Here is a 12995-nt window from a genome sequence, read left to right as displayed (position 1 = left end):
TCACATTGTAGAACAATCGAGAATTTGATACAACCAAATATACAAGTATGAAACTAAATTTAAGCCAAGGATTTTATACACCAAATGGTATAAATATAATTATTTAATTTACTATCAGGTTATCAGTTAACCCATCAAGAAAAATATCAAACTGTTCAGAATTAATAAATCAATAATAAAAAAAATTAAAATTGTTATCGAAATCGCTAGATCAATAACCCATTACTGATAAATCAATAATTTTTTTTGATTCGAATTATCTGTTTCGATTCGATTTTGACCAGGCTACTTACTAGCGTCTTTACTTTTTCACTTATGATAATGCGTCATTTATGTCAAGGATCTATTATAACAATCTCTTTTGTCTGATAAAAATAAATGTAACATTTGCGTATATTTTACGCTTTAAATTTCATGAAATGATATTTCATATATTATTATTATTAGTGTTATATTATAATTTTAAATAAGACCCCATTATTTTATAAAAAATCACTAATTACGCTCTTTACTTTTCACTTATGATTTATGCCTCTTTATGTCGAGAATTTATCAAAACAATCTTTTTCCTCATAAAGATATGAGTAAAATATACTCCATCTAAAGTGAAATTACACAGAATAAAAGTAAGATATGAGTATATCCTATGAACTACCAATAAAAATTATAATAAAGTGATAACTACTTTTTATCCTTAATCAAAATACTCTTGAATTCGAGTCTCCTCAGTACAAAATTATCAATGTTAGGAAAGGGTTATAACTTATAACCCTTCAACATGGACCTTCTCGGAGTATATTTTTGTTATAATTTTTAAATACCACCCCCATTATTTTTATTAAAATAACTTACTAGCCCCCTCTAATTTTCACTTTTACCCAACTCCCCCCCCCCCTCTTCTTCTCTTTCTTTTTTCCCATAGTTTCTTCAAATGTGTCCCTCTGATTTTACGCCGAATGGCAGCTGAAACCGCTCTTTCCTCCCATTATATTACACCACATGCTCTTCTTCTCTTCTCTTCTCTTTCCCTTCTTCTCTCCAAAACTAAAAAAAAAAAACTTCATTTTATTAACTTGTACAATTTTCTCTCTTCGTTTACTCATTAAACTCACTTTCTGTTTCTAGTTTTTAAGTTCTTGCTTTGTTCTCTTCTGCTTTAAATTTTGCATGCTTTTTAGTCCATTTTCAAGAACCCCGTTGGTCCTTCTAGTCAAAACAACAACAACAACCACCATAAATAAAATCAAAAGTGTTTGATATTTTAAAAAACCCTTTTTCTCAATCTTTAAAGGGTTCTTCTTCAAATGGTTGATTAAGTTTGATCTTTTAAGTCGGTTTTTGGTTGTTTTTAAGATTTTCTTTTAAAAAAAAAGAGTTTTGAAGTTTCTTGGTTTGTTCTTCTTCTAGAATGGCTCCAGATAACAACAACTGGTTATCATTTTCTTTGTCTTCTATGGAAATGTTGAACTCTTCTTCTTCTCATCATCATCAGTCTAATAATAATTCTATTCTTCATCATCAATCCAACATGAAATTTGATCTTGGTTCTTCTTCTGCTGATTCTCATCAGTACTATTTTGCTGATAACTTCTTTCCCCATGGTAAGTTTGCATTTTTTTTTCTTCATCCCCTTTTGGTGAAATCATTGTAAAGATTTCGTCTTTAATCAGAGTTTTCGGTTTTAAAAATAAAATCAATTTCTTTTAAGTTCAAGAGTTAATTAAACCCCCCCTTTTTTTTTTAATGATAGCATGGTGAAATCATAAAAAAGATAGATTCTTTAATCAGAGTTTTTGAGTTTTAGTTATAAAATCTAGTTTTTTCTTGCAAGTTTGAGAGCTTAAATCTTAATCTTTAATTGGTTTTTCAGGCTACGCGAATCTAGATTAGTCAAGCTAGTATCACTCTTAATGGTTTTCGAATTTCAGCTATAAAAATGAGTTATTTTAAGTTGAAAAAGCTAAAATCCCATATCGTTTATTTCGTGACAATGTGAATCTAGATTAGTCGAGCTCGTAAATTTTGAAACTTTGAAAGTGTGAAATGACAATAGATGTTTTGAATAGAGTTTTCATTTTGGTTTGTTGAGGAAAAAGACAAAGAATATGCAGCCGTGTGTGTATAGTGTGTATGATGTTTCGGTTACTGCTAAAAACATTTTTTTCATTCATCATCATCTCTTATTTAACAGACTGTTTTTTATTTTATTTCATTTTCTAGCTCAGCACATAATTTTGTTTCTTTTGCAAATAAATTCAAAACTTGGCCACTAAGTTTTTGCTTATTTTCTCACCATTGTTGCAGGTTGGTCTAATCCAAAACCTCAAATAATGTATTCAGAAGCCGAAAAAGAAGTTATAGGAATAAACATTAATAACGATTCTTCGATTTTCCAAAACTTTGTTGAACACCTTCCACCAAAGCTTGAAGATTTTCTTGGTGGTGACTCGTCTTCATTGACTCAAGATTCGTCTTCGTTAACTCACATCTATGAAAATCCAACTGGCTCTGCTGCTACTGCTGCTTATAGTAACTACAATGATCATCAAGATCTCAAAAATATAACTGGGTTTCAAGCTTTTTCGACTAATTCGGGTTCTGAAGTTGATAACTCAGTTGGTACTGAGTTTGGTACTACTGAGTCATGTAACGAGTTGGGTTATTCTGTTGCTCCTCCTCCTCTGCTGCCTACGGGCAGCGGAGGTGGAGCTTTGTCGTTAGCTGTTAATGCTACGATGACTACTAATCAGTGCTCGGAAAATGAAAAAGCTATTGTTGCTGTTGTTGATTCTCAGAGTTGTAAGAAAATTTCTGATACTTTTGGTCAAAGAACTTCTATTTACAGAGGTGTAACAAGGTATAAAAAAATAATTTTTTTCATATGGGTGTTTGATATTTTAGTAGATTTAGATGAAAAAATAAGTGGGGTTTGATTTTCTTGATTTTTTTTTTTGTAGACATAGATGGACAGGAAGATATGAAGCTCATCTATGGGATAACAGCTGTAGAAGAGAAGGTCAAGCAAGAAAAGGGCGTCAAGGTAGTACAAAAGAACTAACTTAAATTTTTTTATGGTATTATTTTGTTACAGTTACTGTTCCTTTGTTTTCTTGACATGAGGATCTATTGAAAACGGACGTCTTGATTTTCGAAGATAGAAATAAGATTTGTGTATATATTGATGTAACTTTTGAGACTACACTGATCATGTTGTGGTTTTAAATTTGTTGTAAGACTGGAGTGTGAAAAGAAAGTTGCATGCAATTAAAAGGAGTTATACTGAATTCAGATTTCAATAAATGAAAGCTTTTAGGATGAGTGAGTGAGTGAGTGATGGAAATACAAATGTTTGCAGTTTTGTTGTACTTTTGGTGTATGTTTCACTGCAGCAAATTTTCTCCTCTGTGCTGTGCTCTCCTGCTCCCTATTCTACATACTACTATTAGTACGGCTGTAGAAATGGTAGTAGGAGTAGTAGTGGTATTCTGGCTTCTTTTTTTCATTTGTTTCCAATTATTCTTTCAAGTGTTTTTTGATCCAGATAGGCCGTCAATTTGTTCATGTTTTTGGTGTTATGGTCTTTGTTGTGTTCTGCTAAAATGTTCTTTGTATACCACCACCATAGCCCAAAGGTACAATCTTTATCTCGAAAAGTCAATTTTTTAAAGATGCAGTGCAAGAATTTTTGCTTGTAGGTAATCATTCATAAAAAATGAGATTAGTAGCTGAAAGAAAAAATAGGTTACTTGCTATTCCGTCTTTCGAAAACCGCCTCTTTACCTGCATGAGCTAGTGTTAACGTCTGCCTACACTTTACCCTCACCAGACCCACTAGTGGGATTTCATTGGGTATGTTATTGTTGTTGTTGCTATTCCGTCTTTGGTTTTAAGTTTAGTAGTGATGATGGTATAGCATGTGATGTGTGGGTAGCGGCGGAGCCAGTTAGGGCAGAGGGGTTCATGAACTCGTTCGACTGGAAATTATATTGTTTATACATTGTTAAAATTGCTTTTAATAGTAGATGTTGAATTTTCATTGACTTTTTCGTGTTTATTTCTTCGTATTGGAATCCCTTTATTGAAAAATCTTGGTTTCACCACTGTGTGGGGGTGCAAAAGCCTAACATTTAAGTGGAGAAGAGTAGAGAAGTGACCTAGAGTCAATTATTCACCAAGTTTCGTCTCTATTGACTCTCAGAAAATTTACGGTAAGATACACTGATGATGTAAAGCTAGAGTCTTCCAAGATTTTGTCTAGAAGTTATTCCTAATTCTTTATCCATAGATTTTTTTCCTGTTATACAGCATCTAAAATGACTATACCTTCCCCCCCCCCCCACCCCCAACCCTGAGAGTACACATACCTCAGCTAGTCTAGACAGGAGCTAGCTTCTGGTACTCTGAAATATTTTCTCAGATTGCTTTTACTTTTTTGCTTTTTTTCCCCTTTCATTTCATGGGCCAGTGGCTCTCATTTAGTTTGACCAAAAGTGTGTCCAATCTCATCTCATCCCCCCCTCCCCACATAAAAATTTAAATGAACTCCCCACCAAAATTCTTTAATGTGTAGTACATGCATTAGCCAACTTTTGAACCAAGAGGAATGATAGATTTGACATATCAAAATATTGTTTATATCTAGATAGAACTTCAATATGAATTTGTCTTTTTGCACTTTTAACATCTTTGAAATAGTTAGAATCCAAGTGCTTAGTTAGTAATACTCCGTCCATCTCAATTTATGTAACAATGTTTGACTTGATGCTAAGTATAAGAAAAAAAGCAAATTTGTGAAATTTGTAGGCTGAAACACTTCTCAACCTTTGTGTGGCAATAAATCATTTAAAGTTTAATCCTTACCTATTATAGAAAGGTGACATTCATTTTGAGAACACAATGAGTGTTGTCGGAATGAAATCTTGAGGATTTGAAAGCTTAGCTTCAATTCTCAAGTTGTGTTGCTCGGAGTCCTAAAAATGGTCGGGGTCGGGAGAAGAAGTGCATTTTGGGAGGATCAGAAATGAGGTCGACATTATTTTTGTAGAGTCTGAACAACATTGTTCACAAGTCCATGATCCTAATAACTATTACAACTACGAGTATAAACATGTTTTAACTATTTCCTGGTTTGGGCAAGACACAAGTCACTATCTTGCCAACCTACAAAAAGGATGTCTACAAAATGTGTGAAAGCTTAATTAAGCATGCTATTGGCTTTTCTGTTTTTGTTTATACTCTTTTTTCCCTTTTTCCCTTTAAAACACTTTTATGTTTAGAATCTTGACTAATATTTGTCAGCATAATCTAAATGTTTAACTCCTTTTATTCTTCATGGAATGGTGGGATTGCGCTTTCTTGCTATTATTCAATCTACAGTATACTTAGGTAAGTTTTTTTTTTTTTAAAGTCCCATAAATACTTATTTTTCAAAGTTAAGCATAAAGTTGAGATATTTATATGTGGAAATTTTTGAAAAATGAATAGGTGGATATGACAAAGAAGAAAAAGCAGCAAGAGCATATGACTTGGCAGCTCTGAAATATTGGGGTCCCACAGCTACCACCAACTTCCCTGTAATATATACTATTTATATATCACATATTAAATTTTTTCTGTTGTTGTTTATGGGCATTTCAATTATTGCATGGAAAGTGACATGACCATGAAAACAACAACTAGTATCTAAACTTGGTTAGATTTTATTTTCAGGTTTCCAATTATACTAAAGAATTGGAGGAAATGAAAAACATGACTAAGCAAGAATTCATTGCCTCTCTAAGAAGGTTTTTGCCCATCTCTTATGGTATTTGCTTTCGTCTTTTTTATATCAATTATTCTCATTGGATTATGTCATACAAATATTTTTAGGAAAAGTAGTGGTTTCTCCCGAGGAGCTTCAATATACCGTGGTGTGACAAGGTACCAATTTTTTCACTCTGTTTTATTTTCAAGAGAATCTTGTTACTTTTTTCCCCATACTACCCATTGTATTAAATAACTACATAAAAAAAGTAAGGTTAGTTTAGTGAAATACACCCATAATAAGAATTTTCGTGAAGGTTGAGCCAAGTCAGCCTAGACCAAGTAAATACGAAACGGAGGGAGTACCTTCCTAAATTATTATTATATTAGTGTCATGTACCAAACTTAGTAACAGTGCTAAATGATGTAAGATCACGTTTGAAGGGTTCGGTTCAACTATGATTTTCTACACGATACATGTGAAAAATTTGCCAATGTCAATGAGTATGAATCTCGGGCCTGTAATTTCTGAAGTGCAAAGGGGTTGGATGAGAACCTTAAAAGTTGGATGCATCAAGATTAAAATGTTGCCTCTGTGAGATGGGTAATTCTTTATTTCCTCGTTTCGTTAGTGGTGGTGACTTAACTTTTGATGAAACAATTGCAGGCATCATCAACAAGGTCGTTGGCAAGCAAGAATTGGCCGGGTTGCTGGAAACAAGGATCTTTACCTAGGAACATTCGGTAAATTAATGTTCTTAATAATCAAATCTGGAGTTGGAACTTTTAACGTATTGGAATTAAGCGTGTCTTAATGTTAATCGATATTTTTATTAAATTGTCAACAGCTACTGAGGAGGAAGCAGCGGAAGCTTATGACATAGCAGCAATAAAGTTCAGGGGAGTGAATGCAGTGACCAACTTCGAGATGAATCGATATGATGTCGAGGCCATCATGAAAAGCTCCCTCCCTGTTGGGGGAACCGCGAAGCGTTTGAAACTCTCCCTTGAATCGGAGCAGAAATCATTGTCGATCAATAACAACCATCACCAGCAGTTGACTCAATGCAACAACAGCAGCAGTAGCAATAACATCAATTTCGGTGCAATGCCACCCGTCTCTTCTATCCCCTGTGGTGTGCCATTCGATACAACCACCCCTGCTTTCTATCATCACAACTTCTTCCAGTACCTCCACCCCGGCAACACAAGTGTGCCCGATGCTTCTGGTGCTGCTACGACTACAATGGCAGCTGCAATGCCGTTACTCCCCTCGGCTGCTGATCTCTTCATCTGGCCTCACCAATCCTATTGACCAACCTCAAAGTGATATAATAGCTAGCTAGCTAGTTTTTACTGATTAGCGAAATTCGACTCTTGCTAATGTGTTAAATCGTCTATTGTTTTCGTGCTGACCCTTTCTCTTCTGACCCCTGATAGCGTTTTTAGTGTAGCGTTTAACCGGTATCCGGTATCCGGTATAGACAGGTTCAATGTTGTAAAGTGGCTTCAATTACAAGACTTTTTTAAGTAGTAGATGCAATGTTGACAAGGGTACTTAGGGAGCACTCATTGTGGAAAAATTTTGATTTTTCTTTTTCTCTAGTTTCCTCAGCTTTGTTGAGTTGCTCCCAAGGACCATATGGATGTTTTGCTGGTCGAATTGACATATAAAAAAAGAAGAAAATGATATAAAGCTCTTTACATTTTGCAATTAACCAGTTTTTCCTCCTCCTAATACTTCATTTGTTTTGTAAGTCAATAATATACTCAGTCTAATTTCACAGCGGTGGGGTGGGATATGTAGTTTTACTTCTATTGTGTAAAGGCGTATAGATTGTTTTAAATATATTCTTAGTGTGATGATGTACTCAGTCTAGTCTCACGGGGGGAGGGGGGAGGGGGGAGAAGGGTAGAGTATATCTAGTTTTACTCCTATCGTGTAAAGGCGGAGAGATTATTTTTAATAGATTTTTGGTGTCACGTGATTTTACTTCTTTCTTGTGAAAGGTTAAAAAGATTATTTTTTGATAGACTTTTGGTATCTATGTAGTCTTACCTTTGTCTCGTAAAGGTAGATTATGTTTTTGAGTGATCCTCAGATCAAATTAGGTATGAAAATAATGTAAAAGAAATTGTTGAAGCAACAACAAATAATATAATATTCGAAACAAAGGAAAAAACATGTAATACTACAATTGAAGAGTAAGCTAATAAGAAAATAATAATAACAATTCGAAAAAAGAAAAATTAAACTATGCTCAACTATCTACAGATCTTTTATCCTAATAATTCTCAACTTCAATTAGTTGTAGATATATCATGTCTTTATCATTTATTACTTTAACAAGATTACGATATATTTTCTGTGATATACATAATCAAATGAGAAATTAGTGAGGAACACTAAATAAAGAGTTGTCAAATAAATCATGTGAAATATATACCATGTAACAGAAAGTATTTCAATAAATTTATCTAAATAGCTTCTTTCCTAGATATTTATTTTTAAGTTTAAAATAATTTTTGTGACTGTTTCCTAGAAGGCCCTTTCATTTTTATTTATTTTATTTATTTTTTTAAAAAAGGTCATAGCAGAACAAGCAGTACACCTTACCCTAACCAAAATATGGAAGTGAAACAGGCAGATAGTCAAGAAAAGATATGTATAGTAATTTGATAAGATTCCTCACGGATCAGTATGGGTTAAATACCAACTCAAACTTTGACGGATTAAAATAGGCTGAGCTAATAAATAAACAGATCAATTATCAATTTAAATTTGCACAGATTAAGTGAATTATGATTTTATGGGATGATTTTGCATAACTAACAAGTTGAGATATTATTGAGATTGCATGGAAATGATGGATGCTATCAACTCCATCAGGCTAAAAAGTCATATACCATCAAACAAAGAAAAGTTGATGGACTTTTAGAATATATTACTAGTTACATCATAAGGTTTTGAATTTTGACGTTTTTTCAGTTTGAAAACCATGCTTTGGCCCATTTCTCACTATGGTTATGAAACAAACACAATATAATATTGCAAAAGATCACATATAGAGACAATATGTAACACCCCAAATTTTTTCGCCAAGACTCGAACCATTCTTCATATGCGTATAGACTTGAAATGAATGACTTTTAATTGTATATATGAGTTAGGATCAATTCCTAAGTATTTGAATAGTATTAGATGTGGTTTAGGGTCATAAGGGATCTCTAAAACCAAGTCAAGCCCAAAGAATTTCTATCGACTAAGTTTTGGTATGAGACCGTAGAATGGTCAACTTCAAACGACCATATCTCCTAAAATATAACGAATTGGGTGGCCCATGACTATCTCAAAAGAAACGTAATTCTTTCTCTTTTCAGTATCGTCTTTGTTTGTGAATATTAATGCGTCCTGTCTTCATGTTGTATTATTTCCATTGACTATGACTAGGGCTGTACAGGGCAAACCGATAAATCGCACCAAATCGGAAAAAAAACTCGACTAGTGGTTTGGTTTGACTTGGTTTGGTGTTTGAAAAAAAACACGACCATTATAGGATTGGTTTGGTTTAACTAAAAAAAGTCAAACCGAACCCAAACCGACTCGATTATAGATATACTACTTTTAAATTATGTTATACATAAAAATATTTATTAAAATGTAATTTATATATATATATTTTAAATTTTTTTATAATTTTTGTTTTCTTTCTTACATTTAGATTTGGACTTGAGAAGCCCATCTAAATAATATACAAAAAAAGCTCATCTTATAAAGTTATATTATAAAGTTAAACTTCAAACAGTGTTCTGCCTCCATCTTATATGTTGATATTTTGTACTAGAACTCTTTTTAAGAAGCACTGCTCTGTGCTTTTTATGATACTATGAAAAACTCGAAAAACCCCAAAAAACCAGAAAAAACCGAGAAAAATTGATATAAAAAAACCCGACTTTTATTGATTTGATTTGATTTATAAATTTAATAACTCGACACAAATGGTTTGGTTTGGTTTATAAAAAGTCCGAACCAACCCGGTCCATGTACACCCCTAACTATGACCCTTATAATGCAATCAATCACATTCTTTGGTCCAATTGCTGTTTTTCTTTCTGCCTATCAAATCAAACGTCTTTGAGTCTTCTTTCCAACGTCACTATGATTGCAATTTTTAGAGTTCGGAGTAAAAAGTTAGCTTCTCTTAACTGGAAGGGTGCGCTCCAAGTCCGTGTTGCGGACTTGGCCAGTTTTTGCTTCAACTTGAAATTTCGGCAAAAATTAAAATATGGGGGAACAAGTCCGCGACGCAGACCTGTTCCAACTTAGTTCATGTTCTGTCAGTTTTCTTGTTTTTGGGAGGAGCTCTTTGGTCTTTTCCCCACCTTTCCCAAAGCTTAACCCTAGCCGTTTGGGGACGAAAAAATCAATTCCCTCATAATATCCAAAGAGTTTTCCTCTCCTTCACCTTAGGAGATTTGAGAGAAGAGACTAGGAAGAAGAAGAAGAGTTAGGATTCAAGATCTTCAAGCCATGTCCTTGGTTTTTGGTGAGATAATCTTCATTCGAGGTATGTAAGGCTACTCATAATGTTGGATTGAGTTCATCCACGTGCCCTACATCTTCATTGATTTGAGTTGAGTTGAGTTTAAGGTTCCATGAGTTGAGTTCTTGAGTTATCTATAATTTTTATTCAGTTTGTATATAAATTTATATGTATTAATGATGTTCTTGAGTTGAGTTTTATTGAGATTATGGATTCATGTATTCATTCACATGACTCCGAGATGAGATTTTATTTTTTGTCATAATTTGTTTGAGGTTGAGATTTATGGTTTTTGTGTAAATAATATTTTCAAAGTGAGATGATGCATATTTTAATGAGTTTGATGAAATTGAACATAGAGTTAAATGAGGATTTTGGAGCAAGATGTTGATGATGATGTTTATTTTTTTTAGTAAAATGATTGATGAATAGGTAATGTTGATGTGATGTTTTGAGATGAAGTGAATTGGAGTCTAATGTGACTACATGATATAATTTGCATAATTCAATTTGATTGGAGTCTTATGAGGATTTTGAGTATAAATGATTGTTTGAGAAGGAGTTTTAAAAATGATTTGTGAACGTTTTTTAATAAATTATTTATGCACTATTTTGAGTTTAAAGAATGATTATTTTCATGTTTGACTTAGAAAGTATTTAAGCATGATTTGAGTTTGAGAAATCTCTTAATTATCATTTTGAGCATGAGTATTTTGAGTATAAATGAGTTCAACATTTTTACATTAGAACGTCTATTTTGAGATTGAGTTGAGGGTTAAAATTTTATTTTAAATGCATCTAATATTTACAGCATTCATTGAGTTGACATTGGATCAAATTTAAAAAAAAAGAGTTTGATGATTGAGATGAGTTGATTTTGAAAGAAGGTCCAATGAGACCAGATTGATTGAGTTTTGAAAGAGTCCAATGAGACTAAATGAGTTGATTTGAAACTAAATCCAAAAAGACTAATGAGTATTTTGAGTATTTTACTTACTTGGGAGGAGTAGAGAATCGAATTGGGTATGAGTATAGTCCATACTTGAATCTCATGAACTACGTAGCAACGTAGAAAGGGATTGGACCGTTAAAGTCGGATGTTTTCCTATTTCATTGTCCTAAAATGATAGGACTTGATTGATTGATGGATCCATTATTGGTTGATTGGTCCATACCCTGGCAAAATATTGAACGGACGTGACAAGAACGTCTGTTTGTTGTACATCACTAATTTATATGTGATGTTTTTTTGGTTAGAGATACTCCCAAATTGAGTGGATTGTGCTTGATATGATTGGTTTGATTGAAATTGTAGATAATTGAGTTGATGTGTAAAACATTGCTAAATTCTGATTTGCATATCTATTGAGTTGAGTCATTTGACTTTATTGTTGAGTGGATTGTATATGATTGGATTGGATCGAATTGTAAATGATTTGATTGAATTCGATTGTACAAGATTGGATTGGATTGTATATGATTGGATTAGATTGGATGGTATGTGATTGGACTATATACGATTGGATTGGATTGGATCGGATTGTATACGATTGGATTTGATTGGGTCGAATTGTATATGACTGGATTGGATCGAATTGTATATGACTGGATTGGATCGAATTGTATATGATTGAATTGGATTGTATATGATTGGTCTCTGTCTAAACTGTGTTCTTACTTTAGACTTATGACACCTTGATTGAGTCTCTATTATCTTTCTGACTTGAGATATTTGAACCGATATTATTCTATCTTGACATATGTTTCATTCTGCCATATTACATACTCTTACATTCCATGTAGTGACGTCAACAATAGGTGCACTGCTGAGGATTTGTTCACACTCAGCTTATTAGTGAGTCCTCCCCTACATTCGGAGGATACCACTTATGTTATTCTTGCGTTGACTTTAGTCTTTTCATTCTGATTTGAGGTAGTCATGAACCTGTCATTGGCACCGATTAAATAGTAGTGATAGAGGCTTCATAGACTAGATAGTGATGGATCGATTAAGTATTTTATTTTCTTGAATTTTTCTTGTCAGACTATTTAACGACATAGATTGTAGTTCGATTTGTTGGCACATGACCTTTCTTCCTTGAGTTAGATTGTTGATTGGAATTGGCCACTTAATTACCTCTTTATTTTAAGTCTTCCGCTGATTGAATGAATGAACGGATGTGTGATCAGGTGAAGTGGTTCACTCGGGAGCCAGTAACGATTTCTGAGTGCCGGCCATATTTAGGATACCCTCTCGGGGCATGACACAATAAAATATTACCTATTGGTCAAGACAGTTTTACTTTATTTTTCAAAAATGAGCTTTTTCCCTTTAATTTGTGCTTTTTGGCTCATGTTAGACTGCTAAAGTCCAACATATTCAGATAACTGATAAAGCATAATAGATATACAGATACTCAGATAGATGTACGATCTTATAATATTAGACATTGTTAAATATGATTACGTTCAACGGAAGATGCAAGTGCACATATCGAGGATAAAATGACAAATCTTGTTTGAGATAGTTTTGTCATGTTTTGTATTGACTTTCAAATGGACTGGTCCATAAGTATAAAATCATGGTGAATGAAAATGCTAAAATAGCGCGATATACACTAAAACTACATGTAATGAATAAGTTGTCTCAAAAGGCGTAATTGTTGTTATTGTAACAATATCAATATAGTTTATCTAGTTATGACAAGT

General features: G+C 33.3%; 1 protein-coding gene across 1 annotated transcript; it reads left to right on the top strand.

Annotated features, from left to right (window-relative positions):
• The first annotated feature begins 1328 nt into the window (after positions 1–1328).
• On the top strand, positions 1329–7469 carry LOC129897657 (AP2-like ethylene-responsive transcription factor AIL6). Its single transcript, XM_055973048.1, has 8 exons — positions 1329–1601; positions 2305–2857; positions 2958–3040; positions 5485–5573; positions 5710–5783; positions 5869–5919; positions 6410–6486; positions 6591–7469. Exons 1-8 carry the CDS (start codon positions 1409–1411, stop codon positions 7055–7057), a joined length of 1587 nt encoding a protein of 528 aa, XP_055829023.1. The 5' UTR covers positions 1329–1408; the 3' UTR covers positions 7058–7469.
• The last annotated feature ends 5526 nt before the right edge of the window (positions 7470–12995 follow it).

The sequence above is a fragment of the Solanum dulcamara genome, chromosome 1 (genome assembly GCF_947179165.1).
Source record: "Solanum dulcamara chromosome 1, daSolDulc1.2, whole genome shotgun sequence".
Classification (NCBI taxonomy): Eukaryota; Viridiplantae; Streptophyta; class Magnoliopsida; order Solanales; family Solanaceae; genus Solanum; species Solanum dulcamara.
Note: the sequence above shows the minus strand (reverse complement) of the source record. Positions and strands in the feature narration are given on the sequence as shown.